The sequence below is a fragment of the Hordeum vulgare genome, chromosome 5H (assembly GCF_904849725.1).
Source record: "Hordeum vulgare subsp. vulgare chromosome 5H, MorexV3_pseudomolecules_assembly, whole genome shotgun sequence".
In the NCBI taxonomy this organism is placed as follows: Eukaryota; Viridiplantae; Streptophyta; class Magnoliopsida; order Poales; family Poaceae; genus Hordeum; species Hordeum vulgare.
In genome coordinates this window covers 3442350-3463113 of record NC_058522.1, presented here as the reverse complement: position 1 = coordinate 3463113, position 20764 = coordinate 3442350, and the positions used below count along the sequence as shown (strand labels likewise).

Here is a 20764-nt window from a genome sequence, read left to right as displayed (position 1 = left end):
GATTGCAAGCCACAAGTTGAAGACCGTTGGATTTCTGTGCTTTATCATAGAGACATAGGTGTTATTCTGTTTTATGACATTTTACCAACAAGGGAGGACTAGGTCCTATGAGAGAGAAGTTTTTTATTTATTTATATTAACTTGTCATGATTGATTAGGATGATGATTATTATGGTGTTTTCTGTTTTATGAAATTTTAACTTGGTATGATTAAGATGATGATGAGTAGTTAGATGATTAAGAGGATGATGAGTTGTTAGATGATTAAGAGGATGATAAGTTATATGGCATATATTTGATTAAAGTGGATGGATGCAAGTGATCAAATTTAATTAGAGGAAAATATGATGTTGCAAGTGACCACATTAAGTTAGTGGAAAATATGATGTTGCGATTTCCACCATCATATTTTCCTCTAATTCACCTTGATCACTTGCATCCATCCACTTTAATCTAAATGTTGTTCCTTGCACAAGTATTGTTGTATATTAATATTTAAAACCATGTGTAAATAAAATATAAATACAAAAACCATAAATTTATTCTTAATACTGTTCTCGTAGTTGCGGATGCTTGCGGGAGGGTTAATCATAAGTGGGAGGTTTGTTCAAGTAAGAATAGCACCCAAGTACCGGTCCACCCACATATCAAATTATCAAGATATCGAACGCGAATTAACCCAACATGACGAAAGTGACTACATGAAATTCTCGTGTTCCCTCAAGAACGCTTTGCCTATTATAAGAACCTGTTTTGGCATGTCCTTTGCCTCAAAAGGATTGGGCTACCTTGCTGCACCTATAGTTACTATTGATACTTGTCACTTGTTACAATTACCTTCCTGTCAAACAACTTGTTACCGCTATTTCAGTGCTTGCAGAAATTACCTTTAAAACCGCTTGTCATTTCCTTCCGCCCCTTGTTGGGTTCGACACTCTTACTTATGGAAAGGACTACGATTGACCCCCTATACTTGTGGGTCATCAGTACACCATCAGTATACTTGTGGGTCATCAGTAAACCATTTTCTTCAAGGCAAACATTGTGGGAGCTAATGAGGTGAACCAAGTTCTGGCCTTATACAGTCAGGCTTCTTGGCAACACATAAATATGTCAAAATCATCCATTTTCTTTAGCAAGGATGTCCGAGAGGGAACCAAGGAAGACATAAAGGGGTTGCTCAATGTGACAAATGAAATAGTGAATGAAAAGTACCTGGGGATGCCATCAGATATTGGTAGCTCAAAAAATGGGGCCTTCATGTACTTAAAAGACCGGGTATGGAACAAGGTACAAGGATGGCTAGAAAATACAATGTCCTCTGTCGGGTAAGAAGTGTTGATCAAGTATGTCGCTCAAGCGATACGTGTGTTCTCTATGTCATGCTTCAAGCTACCAAGGGGTCTTTGTGAACATCTGAATATGTTGATCAAGAAGTTCTCATCGGGAAGCAAGGAGGGTAAACACAAGCCACACCGGGTTTCGCGGAAAACAATGATACAACCCAAGGGATTTTTAATCTAGCCATGTTGGCTGGCCAGGCTTGGCATTTGCTTCAGAACCAAACTTCTTTGAGCGCACGGTTGTTGAGGAGCATCTACTTCCCAAACACAGATATTTTGCATGCATCATTAGGCAGCCATCCGAGCCAAATTTGGCGGGTGATCATCGAGGGGAGGGACACACTAACACTACTAGGAAAAGGCCTGCTAGTGGCGCACCTATTTTGGCTACTAATGGCGCACTATAGGTGCGCCACTAGCATCACGCCATTAGAATTTTTTACTAATGGCGCACCACAGGTGCGCCATTAGTATCTGGTATACTAATGGCGCACCAGGCAGTGCGCCATTAGTATAGCTCCAGGTGCGCCATTAGTATGCCTCCCAGGTGCGCCATTAGTATGCCTCCCAGGTGCGCCATTAGTATGCCTCCCAGGTGCGCCATTAGTGTGTCTCCCAGGTGTGTCATTACTATGCCTCCCAGGTGTGCCATTAGTATGCCTCCCATGTGTACCATTAGTATAGCTCACGGTGATGACCAAACATCACAGAGTTAACATATTTATTGTGAGCCAATTCCTTCTACTTTTCTTTTCCTCTCCAACAATTAAATTAATAGGAGTTACAGAGTTACCGATCCATATAAACACCTCATGGTGCCAAACATCATAGGGCTTTATAGGTTTGTTACTGGCTACCACTGTTTAAAACTTCAGTATTGTGCAGAAGCACACATGCTACAAATAAGCTGAAAGAGCTGGTACACAAAACTGCTAAAATTGTGGTGAAATCAAGAAACTTCAAGAACCAGCCTCTGCGACGCAGCATAGAACCTCAAGATCTGGTCATCACCGTGGAACTGTAAACGAATCAACGGATCCTGGCTTAGCACGCCATCTGTCAAAAAATGGGGCCTTTCTAAGAAGCTCAAGCATCTGCTGGTACTCACAAGCCATATCCTGCAACAGAGATGAGACATCGTAAACCTTCACTTATTGCATTCACAATCATTGCTCACAAAGAATCAGAAATCATTTAATGTAATCTAGCTCTATGGCTTCAACTCATTATCCATCTAACTAATTAAAAACCGTACAGTATAGGATGAAATACCTTAATTGCACGATAAGCAATCTTCTCGTGACAAAATTTTGTGGCTAATGGATGTTCAAGTGATATGAAGGCCTCTGCCAATCTTATCCTGCCATCAAAACACAGATATTTTGCCAGGCTTACATTAGGACTTCAGAATGCTAGGAATGAGAAAGGGAACTCTCTTACTTGCAGAGCAATGACTCGGTGGAGGGTAAGGATGCTGCCTTTGAAGATGTGCCTTGTTTCCTCCCAGTTGTTCCTAAAATAACTTCGATCATGCAAACCAGATTTATTCCAGCATATTGAGTACCTAATAAAACATTAATGGCAAAGCTAAGCTTCTATTTTAAAAGTTCAACCAAAGAATGGTGCATGAAGATACAGTCAGAGCAAAATGCAAAGGAGTTCAAAATGGCAACAAACCATATTAACTGTGCTGTTCAAACATGGCTTCTTTTCACTTTCAGGTTGATAAATAAACTTATAAACAAAGGCCAAGGATTTTTTTTCCTCCACAAAATGGCAATATCGTACTGGTGATGACATTGTTCAAATTGTTCCTACATGCCATTAACAATTTGAGCTCATGTCTGCTCCTTCCCTGAGTTGGAAATTTTTGGAGCCTAATATGAACTGTACTGCTACACCTGCTACAGACTAGAGCAGATTTATTCATCTATTGTCCGCAATAAAAAATATGATTTACTTTGTTATGCTTCTTGTGTTGAATCAAAGGACATGCCAACAATACATGCAAACATCTCTTATCAGGTATAATAAGTCTAGCATTTGGACCCTGCTAGGTATAATAAGTCTAGCATTTGGACCCTTAGACATCCTGTTCCTGAATCACTTGACGGCAGAATTCAGTTAATTATAGTCTCATATCAGCAACATTCAGTATCATACTTAGCTTCTCCTCTGTGATTAGCTGCTCCGACGTCATTTCCTCAGCATGGTATGCATCGTGCTCCAGACCTACGTCTGACATGCCGTGTGGTTCAGATATGATATTTTCAAAGGTGATTTGCATCAGCGATAAGGATTCAGATGCAGAATGGATATCAAACAAGAAGGAAAGGTGGATCAAAGTACCTGATACAAAGCAGCGCATGTTCGTCCTATGGTCTCTCAAGAGTTGTGATTCTTTTGCGTTGCCCCATCGCAAATAAGCCGGATGACAATCAGTTCGATTCTGACTAATAGACTTGAGGAGCTTACTTGAAGTTCATTCGGCACATATCCTGCATCGACGGCAGCTCTGGTCGCACCCACTGCACAAGGAACAAAAAATGTAAAACAGGAATGGATTTCAGACGAGGCCTGGCCTTCACAGGTTCGTTGTCAACTAGGTTCAATGGACAATCAGGTAAAATCACAAACCTGTTGCGCCAAGTTTCTCTGCTAGCTGCGCCAACAATTTGAAATTCTCGGCGCTCTTCAAACCTCTGCCTCCAGTGACTACCACACGTGCATTTGACAGGTCTGGCCATTCTGTGTCTTGGGATGTAAGATTCACCCATGAAGATTCCTTGAGCTCACTGCAGATCGAAGGAAAGAGTTTTACAAAGATGTCGCATGATTTATAAACTGTTATTATTAGCATGTTTTTGTAACAGTAAATACAACCCGCATACGCACCCACAAACCTGTGACATCAGCACCCACACACCCAAGCATGAGCGGCTGCTCAAGACTGAACCATGGACCATAAACCATAACAAGTCCATGGAAATGGAAACCTAGTACTAACACTCAATCAGACCTTGAACTTCTATTGCAAAAGTCAGAATATTGTCTTAACAGATCCATGGTCTAAGAAACGTAATGCAACATTAACAACAAAAACTCTGCAAGGCATAGAAGAGTGTTGATAATAGAAGAATATGGTGAGGGAACCACACAAACCTTCACTGAGGAAAGAGAGATCAACCTGGGTTATGAGCGCAACTTTAGTTTCTGACATAGACTCAGTAGCTGGAGAAAATGATGTTGATCTAATACTCATCATACAAGGAGACTCTCCGGTATATTGTACAGTGCAGAGTGCATTTCCAGCATAAATTGGCCTGAAGAAAAGAGTGTCTTATCTTAATCATCAAAAGTTTAATTGCTGATGGGTTATAGCATCGAGTTGTCTATGTTAAACACCAAAGAGATGGTGATTACCCTATGAATACCACGAATTCTCCATGAATCACCGATAACAATGCAAAAACATTGGACTGCCATACCTCACAAAGACGCGTTGTTCACATATGGCAGTGACGTCCATGACAGGGGAGACATCTAGAAGAGCCGCTGCACGTGGAAGCAAATTCTTCCCGAACGACGTCGACGAGGCTATCACATGAGAGTATCCACCTTTCTGCTGCACGGAGCGGAGCAGCTCGGCCCAAGGCTCGGCTAAAGGATGCGCAAACACGTCTGAATCCGCAACAAGAACCTGCCACAAAAGAGAGACAACTGATGAAGAAATGAACATGTGCTTCCATTCTCGCCAAGTTCTCTTTCACCCTTGCTGAACTGAAATGCAGAGCATGGCAAAAAAGAAAAAGATGCAACTAATAGTATTATGTATGGGAACGGGAGGTAGCCAGCAGCAAGCAACAATACCTCATTGACCAATGGGTGGCTAGACGCAGCATGTTGGGCAGCCTTGTGCAGCGTCGGTCCGGATCCACCGAGAAGAAGAGACACCTTGTTCACTTTGGCGATGACCTCGGCAGCCGCCAACGCACTCAGGGAAGATGGCTTGACGAGCTCGCCTTCATGCTCCGCTATGATCAGTGTGCTCACCTAGCAAGCAGGACAGCAGCAGGGTCAAGGAGACCCAGGGGCAAACTAGCCTTTTTAGGTAATGATGGTGAGGCAAGACTGATGTTCAGTAATAATTCAGGAGAAGTAATAATGGCATAGCCGCACAAGGAGCAGGCAAATTCATCTTCTTTTGTTTAATTAGCGTTCACATGCTACTCTCGAGTGGAGTAGACAGATACTAGCAGAGGAAGTAGCAGGCAGGCATGGAACTGAATCTGTCCAAGAGAAGAGAGAGCACACTAAGACACACACACACACACACACACACACACACACAGAGAGAGAGAGAGAGAGAGAGAGAGAGAGAGAGAGAGAGAGAGAGTAGCATAAGGCAAAGTTGAAGTTCTAAGCTCAGCATTGATATTAGGGTAAATTAATATGACTTGGGCTCTCAAAGAGTAAACATAATATGTCATCTGTAAGAATTTACTCCAACGGACTAATGATTCGCTTTGTTTTGAATTTCATTAGGTTTATGCAATGCTAGACCAGCCAGGGACTATCTCTCCTGGTGGCATTTCTTGAAGATGAAGAAGAACCTGAGCAAGCACCCTGAGAACGATGTGCCTTGAACACGGGAAAGTGGCCCATGAGCACACATACTCAGTTAGACACACCAGAGGAGATACTCGGTCCCACTGTATGCAATACAAATAAGATCCTTTATATTCCGAGCTTCTGAAATAATCACTTATTGCAATTTGTTATATCCTGACCTTGTTGATTAAGAACAATAGAACTATAGAAGTGTTGGAAACTGCATATGCAGCGATGACATCTTCTTGCTCAAATGTTCAACATTACTCCCTCTGTCCCATAATATAAGATGCTATTACAACCAATATGCGAGTATATTTGTTGTAATAACATCTTATATTATGAGACGGAGGTAGTACCTTCTATAACAATGTGACTATTTTGTCTACTTTAAGGAAGAAGGAGCACTCCTGGATAATTCAGAGGAACATCTGCATCTAGATACTGAGGTTATGCTCGTAATTCTGAACCTGAAGGAAAGAAATTGTGACGAACTATGTTCCATTGTTAACATAATATGATTATTGCATACACCAAATCACTACGATGTAAAATATACCCTCTCCGTCCCAAATTTTTTGTCTTAGATTTGTCTAGATATGGATGTATCTAGAAGCGTTTTAGTGTTAAATACATCTGTATCAACAAATCTAAGACAAGCTTTTTGGGACAGAGATAATACTTGACATTGATTAGATGTGAATCTCAATAGCCAAATAGATGAATTCAGGCTATAAATAGCCACGGGGAAATACTTGTCTGTTTCTCTTGAAACAAGTCTAGAATGTCAGAACACATGGAAGCCTGTAAAGAAAATTTCTTGATTGCTTCACCCAAGGATATATGGTAAGTCACAATTTACAAAGATCACCAACTGTGAACTGTCTGCATTCACAATTCCACATAGTACATAGTACATACAACATATTAATGTTGTTCATCATTCTTAGTCGGGATTGCTTCCGCGAAAAAGAAAGAAAATAGTAGAAGAAGTTTCACAACAGACAGTATACAGTAGTATTACTACTTGGTAAACTTTTGGTGGATAAATCATCCCTCAAAAGAAAAACAAAGAAACCCAGATAATTCAGTCTGTGAATTTCACCGAATGACCCTGGGATAAATCGACTAGTGGCCAAGGGAGGGAGGGAGTAGAAGACCTTGTTGTTGTAGGCGCGGGTCGTCGGGGATGATGCGGAAGTTGAAGGCGCGGCGGAGGCAGTCCTGTCCAGCGGCGGGATCCGCGAGGCAGCGGCACGGCTCCGAGGAGGCGTCGTGCGGCTGCACGGGAGGCGGGGGCATCGAGGCGGTCGAGCAGGGCCTCGGCGGCGCCGTACTCGGAGGCTGCGCAGGACGCCAGGAAGGCCGCCACCTCCACGTCCATGTCCTCGCCAGGGCTCGCCGGCGCTGCCATTGCCATCTCAGGGAAGGTTCGATTTGGGTGGGGACAGGGGGTTGATTGATCGTGCTGGTCGAGGACGACGGTGGGTGGTCAGCGGCGGTTGGTTTGGATAGAGGTGTAGGCAGTGGCTGATCTGCATGCCGCCTGACCAGATCAAGATCGAGAAGGGGAGAGGGTGGGGGCGCCGACGCCGGCGCCGATGGGAGACAGGCCGGGGTGGGGTGGAGGAGGTCGTCGTCCTCGTCGGTGGCGGCGGGGCTGAGGTAGGGTGAATCTGGAGCGGCGGCGGTGTTGGAGTAGAGATCGAGCGCGTGATCTGAATATTTCGAGATATTTTGTTAGTTGGAACGCGGGAGTGGTGGGCATTGAGCGCGCAAGCTCAAAGGAGTGATGGTAGGTGGCTGTCCAAAATATCAGGTTACTAATGGCGCACCACCTATAAATGCGCCATTAGTAACCCTGGTTACTAATGGCGCACCAGCTGATGGTGCGCCATTAGTAGTTTTGCAAAAAAAAAATATAGTAGTGGCGCATCACCTGTAAATGCGCCATTAGTAACCCTGGTTACTAATGGCGCACCAGCTGGTGGTGCGCCATTAGTAGTTTTGCACACAAAAAATAGTAGTGGCGCACCGAGTGTGTGGTGCGCCATTAGTGTCCATCACACTAATGGCACACCTCCACATGGTGCGCCACTTCTATATAGTAGTGGCACACTACTTGTCTGGTGCGCCACTTCTATATAGTAGTGGCACACTACTTGTCTGGTGCGCCACTGCTATATAGGAGTGGCGCACTACTTGTCTGGTGCGCCATTAGTGTCTATATCATCTATAGCCCTTTTCCTAGTAGTGTAAACAGGGACTAAGCAGGAGAATCGGAAATGGAGAGACAACCAATATACGGGGCGACACATGGCTGCCGCGAGGTGAAATGCTGAGACCTTACGGTGCCAAGGTGCTGGATCCTCCTACTAAAGTCTCTGAACTTATTGACTATACAATGGCTTCTTGGAATCGCCAGTTAGTTGAGCAAGTCTTCATGCCCATGGACGATCGGAGCATTCTGTCCATGCCACTCGCCACTATGAACTTCCTAGACTTCTGGAGCTGGCACTTTGAAAGAAATGTCAACTTCACAGTCAGATCTGCCTATTGCAAGCTGGTGGCGATGGGGAACCGCCGTGAAGCTTGGCTGGAGCAGTCCCCTGTTTCCTCGAGCACAGGGGAGGAAGGGCATGGAAATCCCTATGGAAAACCAATGTACCTACGAAGGTTCGAATGTTCCTATGGAGACTAGCCAAACATTCTCTACCACAATGGAGGATGTGAGACCCCACGGGCATATGTCACATAACTCGCGGTGCAAACTGTGTGGATCCTCGGACTCATGGAGGCAGTCACTCATAAGTTGCACGGTGGCCAGGTGCACATGGGCTCTTGTGGATGACGAAATAGCAATGTAAGTGTTGGCAACGACTGAACAAATGCCAAACAATGGCTCTTCACCCTCATGGATGCTCTGTCACATGAACAATTTATCCTCTTCTCGGTTACTCTCTGGGCGTTATGGTCTTCACGTCACAAAGCGATCCATGAAGGTATCTTTCAATCCCCACAAGGTACACAGATGTTTGTCCACAGATATATTGCTGAACTGCAAGCTCTGGAGGTAAGGGAGGCACCATCGGCTCCTTCTGTTTCGGCGCGGGAGACGCATGGGGCACGGCCGAGAGCGCCTCCAACAGGCTGCATCAAAATCCATGTTGATGCTGGTGTCTGGAAGGGACGGGGTGGCTCTACAACTGCTGTATGCAGGGATGAACATGGAAATTTTTTGGGAAGTTCAGCGCTGGTGATAGTTGGAGTCGAGGATCCCGCCATCCTGGAGGTGATCGCGTGCAGATAAGCTCTGGCTCTGGCGGAAGACTTGCACGTGTAGCGCATGTTGGTCTCATCGGACTCCAAGCAAACCGTACCAGACATTGCGGCTTTAAGCCGGAGAAAGCATGGGGCCATAGTCAATGAGATTAAGCTCGGATCGAGTTATTTTGATTGTAAATTTACTTTTGAAGGACTTATTGCCCACACAAAAGCACATAGCTTAGCCAACTACTCTCTTTCTCTTGGTCCGGGACGCTACGTTTGGTTGAGCCAACCCCACGACCAATCTTGTATTCTACAATTTGTGGCCTATGATTAATAAAGCGTTGCTTTACCCTTCAAAAAAAAATTCTAGTTGAAGAGAACCAGACTAGTTTTCCTGAACTACGGTTATTTAGGAACGGAGGGGGTAGATACTTTTGCAGCTCCTTATCCTTCACATAAAATGGGGGCTCCCAGTTATGGAATCAGGTCCAGAAATGCAAAGAGATATTTCATTTGGGTGCCCATTTTGTGTTTGGCGATGGGCCGACACAAAGTTCTAGCTTACTAAATCGCTTTATAACCAGGGGCGAAGCCAGCAATCTGGCAAGATTTGGCGCCCGCCACACCTAAAATTTGGTGCAAATACACTAGCATACTCCTGTAGTACGTGTTTGATTTTAGCTGAGCCATGCATCCAGCCGACCATCTCAGCATGTGGCTTCAGTGCATTGGACATGCCCCTTATAAAATAGAGTACACAACCTGTACGTAACAAAATTACTAATGATAATATTTAGCAAAACAATTCCAGAGATTACGCCTACAGAACCGAACCTCTTTTGACCAGGAAACTTCTCTGTCTGCTTAATAAAAGTAAAACCTCCTCATGGAAATGTATACTTTCTAACTAACCGAACTTCTATAATGTGTTTTCTATGATACTATTTCAATTCATGATTTATCCATTGTTTCTATAATTTGCAGATATGCTTTATGTTCGTGTAGTTAATATAGACGATAAATTTGTGATTGGTCATCCATGTAATTTTCATTGAGTAAGAAGAAACTCCATCTAGTGAGATATATATTTTGAGTGTCAATACAAAACTTCTGCATTTCGGTTGTATTTTCTGAACATAAAGTTATACATAGATAGCATTCTTGCGAGCTCTTGCATAGTTACATTATATATGTTTTTTTGTTCATAAATTCTGCCACACCTGAAAAATATTCCTGCCTTCGCCACTGTTTTTTTGTTCATAAATTTTGCCTTTATATATCAAATATCCAAATCTCTTCATCATTACTACTGATCCATTATAAACACTACTTGAAGGACTTGATGTGCCCAAACTTATTAATATTTTTTCCTCATCCTAATAGCGAGGAGAGGGCATCCTATGAAGCCCTGCTACTTGATCTAGGCCAGATCCATCTCTCGGATGAAAGGGACGTCATTCGTTGGGACCTTAAAGCATGGGGTTGCCCCTCGGTGAAAGCTATATATCTACGCAAAAATTGTTCATGGCCCTCCTATCCGCCATGCCAAAGCCATCTGGTCTACAATTGTCCCACTCAAAATCCGTATCTTCCTTTGCAAAGCGGCTCGGACCTCAACCTTCAGAAATGACACGGGCCTGGGAAAGGCTCGTGTGCACTTTCTGGGGCTCTGGAAGACGTTGATCATACCAATGTTCCAACGCGCAGCGGCCAAATTCATGTGGAGCTGTGTTCGGGAAAGCTTCGGCTGTAAATGGGACCTCAATTCATTTCGAGAGATCATTTCCCCCCACCTTCCCGATACTCGTGGGAACATCATGGAATCATTTGGTGTTCGTTTGCGGCCTTGGTATAGGCACTTTGGACCTGCCGCCATAATAAGCTTATGATTCAGGGTTAAATCCCGTATCACCCTACTGACTACATTTCTAAATGATCCTTGTGTTTTTTGAAAATGAAGGCCTCTCGGAAAGAGGTCTGGAAATTCGACCGGAATGCGGATAAAAAAGAATCCAGCCGGACGAAATATCCAGCACGAGATCGGCGACCGGAGAAATTCGAAAGAAAGCAAGCTTAATTCAGCGGGACGAAACTGAAACGCAGCATTCGTGCGGTTTTGGATGTCTGAAACACGCCCGTAAATATGCATGGATTCCCATTAATTACTCCCTCCGTCCTGGTGTACAATTAAGTTATCTTAGGTTATCAATGTTTATAAACCGAAACGGAGGGAGTAGCAGTAAGCGTTCATCATCCATTAATCCCCTTTGGCGGCAATGGGGGATGGCAAGGGCTGTGCCTAGCTGGGAGGTCGTTTTCCTCCCCCAGGAAACATTTTGGCTGGGAGCCGAACGTGGAACACGCCTCCGCTTGACGCCGCGAGAGGCGTCGCCACCGTCCGTCCGTCCTTCCGCCGGTGGACTGGAGCGGAATCGTGGCACACGCCTCCCTCCCTCCCTGCGTGTTTCCCCGGGGAACACGCCGGCCGGGTACCGGCCAAAACCAAGAACCGGACGTATCCGCGGGGACCTTATCACTCCAACGCACACGCACATGCAATGCATGCAAGCCCACATATATATGACATATTTTGCATGGACCCAGGATACATATGATATGCAAGCCACAGCGCAAGATGCTACTACACTACGTACTACCTGCACCTCAGATCTAGATGCGCTGTATAGCTGCACGGCTGATAGTGATAGATACGTACATACACACATAAAATAGACGAATTCATCAAAATACTTGTTCCATCTCTGTCGTCTCAGCTCCCTATACATATGTAGGAGTATTTTCTTCTATAAATAGGGCACCCAGGGCTCACTCTCTCCGACATCAGATCCTTCCATCACCTCTTCCTTTCCTGATCTGCCAGGGCAGGGTTGCACTGTCTAGCTAGGTCGAAACCAACCAAGACGGTGCAACCTTCCGCCCCATCGCGTAGCGCAATAGCCAACACCGTAGCGTACCCACGATGCTGACGGCGACCAAGCCGCTAGTAGGGGGCGCGTGTGCCGCGCCGTCGTCGTCGGCCCGGCGGAGGACGTTCGTGGTGCCCGAGGCTCGCCGGAAACCAGGCAATGGCCGCCGCACCAGCGTCTCCAAGGTGGGCAGCACCAGCACCAGCACCACCACCACTACCACCACCACCTTGTCCGCCGACTCCAATGGGGCGGCCGTTGGCACGGTAACCCGCCCGGACGTCCACGTCCAGGACCGCACGCACGCCACCGAGATGAAGGCCACGGTGACGGTGCACATGAGTAAGGCAGCCGGGGTTCGTGATTTCCTCTACGACCTCATCCTCAAAACCTGGCTGCACGTCGACCTCGTCAGCTCAGAGTTGGATCCACGTGAGTCACAATCCTCCCGCCCTTGCATTGTAGGTACATTAATGCATTAGTTGAAAACAGAGATTTAGTTCCGGTTTCAGAGAGGATTTAGTCCCGATTCTTCAAGCGGGGTCTTTAGCCCCGGTTGGCTTACGAACCAGGTCCAAAGAATGCACGCACAATGATTTAGTTTTAGCCCTAAGTATACATACATCCCATGTTTGAGGCGACAGGTAAATCCGATCGAAAGGAAAGATTGATACTAATATAGTATGTTTGCGTGGTGCAGAAACGGGGCAGGAGCGGGAGCCCATCTCCGGGGCCGTCAAGCACTCGGGTAGAGTGGACGACGAGTGGGACATGTACGAGGCGACCTTCAAGGTGCCGGCGTCGTTCGGACCCATCGGCGCCGTGCAGGTCACAAACTACCACCACAGCGAGATGTTGCTGGGGGACATCGAGGTCTTCCCCACCGGCCAGGAGGAGTCCGCCGTCACCTTCCACTGCAAGTCCTGGATCGACCCCTCGCACTGCACCCCCGACAAGCGTGTCTTCTTTCCCGCGGTCGGTCGATCCCTCTTTATTCACTCTCTCTGTCTCAGAAATGGACTACCTAAATACTTGTGTTTTCAATCGAAAACACCATTGTCTTCCTCTTCTGTAAACTAATATATATATATATAAGATCGTTTATAGATAACTAAAAAGTAAAGTAATGATCGAAAACACCATTGATCCCATATATAATTAACTGATTTTAGCATTGCATGCATGCTTATAAACCAAATATATATTTTTGTGGTGCAGCACTCTTACCTTCCGTCGCAGACGCCCAAGGGCGTGGAGGGGTTGCGCAAGCGCGAGCTGGAGATCCTCCGCGGCACCGGCTGCGGGGAGCGCAAGGAGCACGACCGCATCTACGACTACGACGTGTACAATGACCTGGGCAACCCCGACGACGACAACAACCCCACCACGCGGCCCGTGCTCGGTGGCAAGGAGCACCCCTACCCACGACGGTGCCGCACGGGCCGCCCTCGCAGCAAGAAAGACCCGTTTTCCGAGGAGAGGAGCCACAAGGAGCACATCTACGTGCCCCGGGACGAGGCCTTCACGGAGCGCAAGATGGGAGCGTTCGACACAAAGAAGTTCATGTCACAGCTGCACGCCCTCACCACCGGCTTAAAGACGGCCAAGCACAAGAGCCAGAGCTTCCCCTCCTTGTCGGCCATTGACCAGCTGTACGACGACAACTTCAGGAACCAGCCGGTGCAGCCCGAAGGAGGGAAGCTCAGGTTCGTCATCGACTTGCTTGAGACGGAGCTGCTCCACCTCTTCAAGCTCGAAGGGGCCGCGTTCCTCGAGGGGATACGCAGGGTCTTCAAGTTCGAGACGCCCGAGATTCATGACAGTACGCACAACAACAAGCATACATACATAGATTCGTTCATCCATTGCACATCACGCTTGCTTGATGGGTCGATAATTGCAGTTGACTAATTAGTAGCAAACATGTTGGGAATGCAGGGGACAAGTTTGCTTGGTTCAGAGACGAGGAATTCGCGCGACAAACCATCGCAGGGATGAACCCAATGAGCATCCAACTGGTCACGGTATGTATGTTGTTATTAATTATGCATGGCTCTATTTATGCAGGAAAGGAAAGGAAAAATCTTCATACCAATTTCTATATGATATGAAAGAGCACTATGCATGCAGTACTTTCTTATCAAAAGCACTAGTGAAACTTGTAGAAAGACTTATAAACCCAGATGGAGGGAGTATATGATATGAAAACTATGCATGCGTGCAGGAGTTTCCTATCAAGAGCAATCTGGACGAGGCAACCTACGGCCCGGCAGACTCCCTCATCACTAAAGAGGTGGTTGAAGAGCAGATCAGGCGTGTCATGACAGCTGATGAGGCCGTGCAAAACAAGAAGCTCTTCATGCTCGACTACCACGACCTGTTGCTGCCATACGTACACAAGGTCCGCAAGCTCGACGGCACCACCCTGTACGGCTCGCGCGCGCTCTTCTTCCTCACCGCCGACGGCACGCTCCGTCCCATCGCCATCGAGCTGACCCGGCCCAAGTCAAAGAAGAAGCCGCAGTGGCGCCAGGTCTTCACGCCTGGATGCGACGGCAGCGTCACGGGATCATGGCTGTGGCAGCTGGCCAAGGCCCATATCCTGGCTCACGACGCCGGCGTCCACCAGCTCGTCAGCCACTGGCTGAGGACGCATGCCTGCACCGAGCCCTACATCATCGCCGCCAACCGGCAGCTCAGCCAGATGCACCCCGTCTACCGCCTGCTGCACCCGCACTTCCGCTTCACCATGGAGATCAACGCGCAGGCGCGCGCGATGCTCATCAACGCCGGCGGGATCATCGAGGGCTCCTTCGTACCGGGGGAATACTCCTTGGAGCTCAGCTCCGTGGCTTATGACCAGCAGTGGCGGTTCGACATGGAGGCTCTGCCGGAAGACCTCATCCGGAGGGGCATGGCGGTAAGGAACCCAAACGGCGAGCTGGAGCTGGCCATAGAGGACTACCCCTACGCCAACGACGGCCTGCTCGTCTGGGACGCCATCAAGCAGTGGGCGTTGACGTACGTGCAGCACTACTACCCGTGCGCCGCGGACATCGTCGACGACGAGGAGCTCCAGGCTTGGTGGACCGAGGTGCGCACCAAAGGCCATGCTGACAAGCAGGACGAGCCGTGGTGGCCCGAGCTGGATAGCCATGAGAACCTGGCGCAGACCCTGGCGACCATCATGTGGGTCACGTCGGGTCATCACGCCGCCGTCAACTTCGGGCAGTACCCCATGGCCGGGTACATCCCTAACCGCCCGACCATGGCCCGGAGGAACATGCCGACCGAGATTGGCGGCGACGACATGCGCGACTTTGTGGAGGCCCCGGAGAAGGTGCTGCTGGACACGTTCCCGTCCCAGTACCAGAGTGCCATAGTCCTTGCCATCTTGGACCTCTTGTCCACGCACTCGTCGGATGAGGAGTACATGGGCACGCACGAAGAGCCGGCATGGACCAAGGATGGGGTGATCAACCAGGCATTTGAGGAGTTCAAGGAGAGCACCAGGAAGATCGTGGAGCAGGTGGATGAGTGGAACAACGACCCCGACCGGAAAAACCGACACGGCGCCGGCATGGTGCCGTATGTGCTGCTCAGGCCGTCGGACGGTGATCCCACGGACGAGAAGATGGTGATGGAGATGGGCATCCCCAACAGCATCTCCATTTGAGCTGCCTTGTGTGTGTGTGTAACTCAACTAGGCGTAAATAAGAGTGTCTTCAGTCTCTTGGCCCGGCGGTGGGTATAATGGGAATGAGCACCAAATTATAATTAAAGGACACGATGATATATATATATGTTGCACGAGATAATCTCTTTCTAGAGTCACAAGATATTACATAAACAAGGCAAGATTAGAAAGTCTTTTTACAGTACATCAAATTAGCTCGGCTGTTTATCATTCTAATCCAATGGCTTAAATATTTGTCGTCGTTTTCTCACGACAGATGCCATGGGTAGGCTTATCGAGAGTGGTTGGGACCGAAGGGACACCGGCGGGCTCCGGAAACGAGATTGGTAACTAGCGATGCAAGACGCACGATGTACCTAGGTTTGGGGCTCTTCGTGGAAGATAATAACCCTAGTCCTACCGGAGTGCTTGATGAACCAAGATGATTACAGGATGCTCCTTGAGTTGTTCGACGGAGGACGAAGATGGAGCAGTCGGCTTGCTATCTGCCTCTCCTATATGAATTGTTCGTGGGAGATAATCTCTTTCTAAAGTCACAAGATAATTCAGAAAATTAGAAAGTCGTTTTTACAGTACATCAAATTATGTGGGTTGTTCATCATTGTAATCCAATGGCTTAGACATCGCGATTCTGAATCGGATCGGAGCTCCGTTGGTAGGATCGTGAATCATAGAATCATATCTATTAGGATCGTAGAAACTTAGATTCTATGAGAAAAATCATAGGATCGAAGGGGATAGTTTGGATCGTAAAGTCGTGAGATTCTAAGACTTGAGTCACGATTCTGACAACCCACCACCTCCGAATTTGTGCAGTAGATTACACATGATCTACACTTCCTACATTTTAAAATATAAAACCTTTTAAAGATTACACTATGGACTACATACGGATGTACATAAAACTTAAAGAATGTAGATTCATCTATTTTACTTAACCTTCTAAAGATCCACAAATCCTAATCATCTTTTAGAATGTAGATTCATCTATTTTACTTTGTATATAGTCTATAATGCAATCTTGTAAAGGTCTTATATTTAGGAACGGAGGGAGTAGTGTGCATGCATGTGTGATGTGGCCAATGAGCTTTATGTAGATGGTCTCAAAGGATTAATGTATGGTCTAGTTTTTTCAGACTTAAATACATATCTTCTAAAATCTGTCATGTCATAGGTGTGCTAAAAACCGGAGGTTTATACCACATAGATGTTGGATCCATTCCAAAGAGCGAGAATTAGGATTCTTGATCCCTCTCAATCTCTCTTTCAATTCGAGGATCCAGAGGGGTATTTTCATAGTCATCTCCGAATATTTGCCATCTCGGAATATTTTTTATTTCATTTTTCTATGATATGTCTTTCTATATGAAAATTGGTTATTTACAATGTATGATGATCCCTGTTAAGCATCCATGGCTGAATGGTTAAAGCCCCTGACTCATAATTGGTAAATTTCAATTCCTGCTGGATGCCCACTAATGGATACATTCCATAAGTCTATTGAAACTGGCTCTCTATCCATGGAATCAATCTTGTATACCTCTTTATTATTTTTAATATACTTCATTAATAATTATTTGATACCTCAAAGTGAGTTTCATGAAAAAGTGCATGCGAGTCTACATATTTTTAAAAGGTTTACATATATACTGATTTGTTCGTACGTGAAAATGATACATTATAAAAAGTACGTCACAAAAGATAATTTTTTCAGAAAACTCGTATTAGGGTATCTTAGAATATTTGATGAAGTATATTGAGAAAAATAAAGATATAAAGAGGTATAATCAAGTTGCTAAAATAAGTTGTAGCCAAGGTCAAGACATGTTCTACTCTAACATATAGGTTATGCTCTAAGCTAAGGTACTTTTACTGTCCATAGGCACCATAATTTAAGTTTTTGTCCAACAACACACAAAAGTTAAGCCAACTTGAGTTTGCAGTTAAAATACACGGGTTAATTCCGTTCATTCGTCCATGAAAACCACCAGTGAGCAAGTACCTACACAAATGAAAAACATAGATGTTCGACCATACAACTTTGGAAAGCATGTTTCACCCGCGATCAGTGGTTAAAGCTAGCGAAAGTTTATCAAAATAGTGTGTTTCTTCCAATGCAAACAAAATGACATAAGATAAATAACACTTGATTTCTTCAAGAAGTTTTTACTGCACCTGATAATCTCCTATATAACCTTCGAAATTGAGTTAAAACATGTTGAACCTAATTAAAATATGTTAAAAGGGGGGATGTTTACCTCTCTCTCTCTCAGTCCCAGCTCAAGAATCATAAGAGATTGGCATGGCTTCTTTACCCGTGATAGGAGATTACGAAATGTTGTATCACAGTTAGAGTAGATGTATATTCGGCTAGTACAGAAAAATATATCCCTATCCCTATCCCTATCTATCCCTACTAATAAAGCACATATTGCTTCTGTGGTACGTCATTAATATTACCTCCAAAATTCACTAATATTACCACCAATGCCACCTACACCTTAAAAAAGGTTTTGCAGGAAATCCTCGCATGGGCCGGCCCAAGCATAGGGACCAGCTATACTACGCTCTGCTCGGTCGAAAATAAACAGCACGCCCATTTGGGCCAGCCCATGGGCGGGGGCTTGTTTTTTTGTTTCTTAATTATTATTTATCTGTTCCTTTTTATTTTTTATAATTCAAATAAAAAAACTTTATTAGTGAATTCAAAAAAAACAAGAAAAAACTTTAGAAAATGTTTGATGAAACATAAAATGTTTGCGAATTCAAAAATTGTTTGGGATTTTTGTAAAAATGTTTGCATATTAAAAAAATCGTAAATTTGGAAAAAACATTCGTGAATCAAAAAAAGTCTATCATTTGAGCAATTTCTTTAATGCAATTAAAAAATGTTTGATAATTTTAAAAATGAATTATTCGCCAATTCACAAAAAAATACTTGAAAATAGTTCGTAATATAAAATATTGTTTCGAATTTAAAAAAATGATTATAAATAGAAAAAATGTTCCCAAATTTGTAAAAATGTTCACGAATGATCGAAAGTATGCAGTTCAACAGTAATGCTTCTGAGTTTTTCAAATTATATACCTGAGTGAATTTTTAAGAATTAATTTTCAGGGTGGATCGGAATATTATAGTATATTTTAAAAAATGTTTCTTGAAATTCAAAATAATTCTTTGAGTTACCAAGTCTTTTGACAACCATGATATTTTTAAAAAAATATGAACATTGTTTCAACTTGTGAATTGTGAATAAAATTAAAAGAAGAAATATTTTCTTGCATTTGTGGATAAATTTTCGAAATCATGTGATGAGATATGAACATAATGTGGTCATCGCCATTGAAGATGATGGCTTTTTTTCTCCCGTTGCAACGCACGGGCCCTTTTGCTATCTTACCTCTTACCTTACTAATAAAGCAAATAGTGCTTCTTCCGTACGTCTTCCAAATTACATTTAAAGTTGATTAAAATTACCCACCAATGTCACCTATAAGTCATAAAAAACATTTCAAACAGAAAAATGTCCGGACTGGGCCGGCCCTTGTAGGCACATTCTATATTACGCACTGGGTGTTGGAAAAAGATGCAACACACCTGTTTGGGCCGGCCCATGCGTGGGCGCCTGTTTTTTAGTTTAGTTTTTTTATTTTTCTTTTCAGTTCCTTTTTTTTCTACTTTAAATAATTTAGAACTTCAAACAACTTTCTCAATTTTAAGAAACTGAGAATTTCGAAATAAAGTATTTAAAAAAATTAAAAAAACTACTGAGGAGTTTTGAAAAATGTTTGCATATAAAAAAATGTTTAAACTTTGAAAAATGTCCATAAAATAAAAAGTTCAACGATTTTAAACAAAAGTCCGTATAAAAATCTTAAAAACAGTTCCTGCCTCTGTTTTTAGTCTCATTTTTTATTTTCATTTTTCTGTTCCATTTTTAGTTTAAATAATTTAGAACTTTGAAAAACTTTTGCAATTTATAAAACTGGGAATTTTGAAATAAAAGTTTGAAGAAAATATAAAAATGTTTGTGAATTCAAAAAATGCTCAGTATTTTTATAAAAAAATCGCATATTCAGAAAAATGTTCATAATTTTGAGAACAATGTTGGTGAAAACAATAAAAGTCCATGATTTTGAAAAAAAGTTTGTGTGCTATTTTTTAAGTGCAATTGAAAAAAATGTTTGCTAATTCAAAAAACGTTCATGCATTTCAAGATATGTCCTAAAAATTTAAAGACATAATATGATCAACACCGTTGGAGATTATAATTGTTTTTCTCCTGTTGTAACGCACGGGTCCTTTTGCTAGTCTATATACCTACTAATAAAGTACGTACCGCTTCTGGCGTCCGTCGTTAGCTGTTTTGCAAAAACATCCCTCTGTTTCTGGGTATTCAACCCGCCGTCCAGATTTAAGTGACTAATCAAGAAAACGTTTCGTTCTTATAAAAAGAACCTCGCGTTTTGATGTATTCCACCGGAGATCCTTCTCTTAAGATAAGATTTCGTTTTTTTGTGTAGGGGACGGTGCGGTACGCCGGGTGCCACCAGCGCCCGCCCGCCGCCGCCACCGCCACCACCAAGGCGCGGGACAAGGCCAAGGGCGCACGCAGGCTGCGCGCCGCCGACGTCGCCCTCAACCACCGCCTCGTATCCTGGCGCGTCGGCGGAGGCGCCGGGGACGGCCCGGCCGCCACGGGCGGGTACAACTACAGGGGCGTGGGGCTCCCGTCGCTAGCCACGGATCACACCGCCGCCTCCCCTCTCCAGCAAGTCGTCGACCACCACGAACCGACCCAGCCCAATGCCATCACTACCTCACGTCGTCCTCGCCGTCTCCTCCCCGTTCTGGGACAAGATCAACTAAAAAGCTACCATGCCAGGAGGAGGATGTAGGGAAGAAGAAGGGCAGG

At 44.8% G+C, this 20764-nt stretch overlaps 3 protein-coding genes across 4 annotated transcripts; 1 reads left to right on the top strand and 2 right to left on the bottom strand.

Moving 5' to 3' along the window:
• Positions 1 to 2102: 2102 nt before the first annotated feature.
• Positions 2103 to 4121, bottom strand: LOC123395407 (tRNA-specific adenosine deaminase TAD1-like). Of its 2 annotated transcripts, none has more exons than XM_045090395.1 (5): positions 3981 to 4121; positions 3693 to 3871; positions 3507 to 3581; positions 2784 to 2907; positions 2103 to 2461 (listed from the first exon to the last, which is right to left on the bottom strand). In XM_045090395.1, exons 2-5 carry the CDS (start codon positions 3709 to 3711, stop codon positions 2293 to 2295), a joined length of 387 nt encoding a protein of 128 aa, XP_044946330.1. In that variant the 5' UTR covers positions 3712 to 3871; positions 3981 to 4121; the 3' UTR covers positions 2103 to 2292. The 2 variants fall into 2 exon arrangements, with proteins under 2 accessions (XP_044946330.1, XP_044946331.1); XM_045090396.1 differs by lacking the exon at positions 2103 to 2461 and adding an exon at positions 2468 to 2703.
• Positions 4122 to 4143: 22 nt separating this feature from the next.
• Positions 4144 to 7374, bottom strand: LOC123452780 (electron transfer flavoprotein subunit alpha, mitochondrial-like). Its single transcript, XM_045129494.1, has 4 exons — positions 7213 to 7374; positions 5214 to 5396; positions 4832 to 5043; positions 4144 to 4666 (listed from the first exon to the last, which is right to left on the bottom strand). The coding sequence occupies exons 1-4, from the start codon at positions 7372 to 7374 to the stop codon at positions 4384 to 4386; spliced, it is 840 nt and encodes a 279-aa protein (XP_044985429.1). The 3' UTR covers positions 4144 to 4383.
• A 4569-nt stretch (positions 7375 to 11943) lies between these two features.
• LOC123395664 (lipoxygenase 2.1, chloroplastic) lies at positions 11944 to 15969 on the top strand. Its single transcript, XM_045090687.1, has 5 exons — positions 11944 to 12583; positions 12852 to 13126; positions 13370 to 13973; positions 14090 to 14175; positions 14376 to 15969. The coding sequence occupies exons 1-5, from the start codon at positions 12205 to 12207 to the stop codon at positions 15825 to 15827; spliced, it is 2796 nt and encodes a 931-aa protein (XP_044946622.1). The 5' UTR covers positions 11944 to 12204; the 3' UTR covers positions 15828 to 15969.
• The last annotated feature ends 4795 nt before the right edge of the window (positions 15970 to 20764 follow it).

Excerpts from the sequence above, each read along its gene's own strand:
- LOC123395407 (XM_045090395.1), bottom strand. Across the intron at positions 2,908-3,506 it reads AATCACAGAGGAGAAGCTAA|GTACTCAATATGCTGGAATA; the intron begins GTATGATACTGA and ends ATGTTTTATTAG. Across the intron at positions 2,462-2,783 it reads ACCGAGTCATTGCTCTGCAA|GATATGGCTTGTGAGTACCA; the intron begins GTAAGAGAGTTC and ends TCTCTGTTGCAG.
- LOC123452780 (XM_045129494.1), bottom strand. The coding sequence starts at position 7,374 with ATGGCAATGGCAGCGCCGGCGAGCCCTGGCGAGGACATGGACGTGGAG. Across the intron at positions 5,397-7,212 it reads CACGACGCCTCCTCGGAGCC|GTGAGCACACTGATCATAGC; the intron begins GTGCCGCTGCCT and ends CCTGCTTGCTAG. Across the intron at positions 4,667-4,831 it reads GAACAACGCGTCTTTGTGAG|GCCAATTTATGCTGGAAATG; the intron begins GTATGGCAGTCC and ends TCTTTTCTTCAG.
- LOC123395664 (XM_045090687.1), top strand. The coding sequence starts at position 12,205 with ATGCTGACGGCGACCAAGCCGCTAGTAGGGGGCGCGTGTGCCGCGCCG. Across the intron at positions 13,127-13,369 it reads AGCGTGTCTTCTTTCCCGCG|CACTCTTACCTTCCGTCGCA; the intron begins GTCGGTCGATCC and ends TTTGTGGTGCAG. Across the intron at positions 13,974-14,089 it reads GACGCCCGAGATTCATGACA|GGGACAAGTTTGCTTGGTTC; the intron begins GTACGCACAACA and ends TTGGGAATGCAG.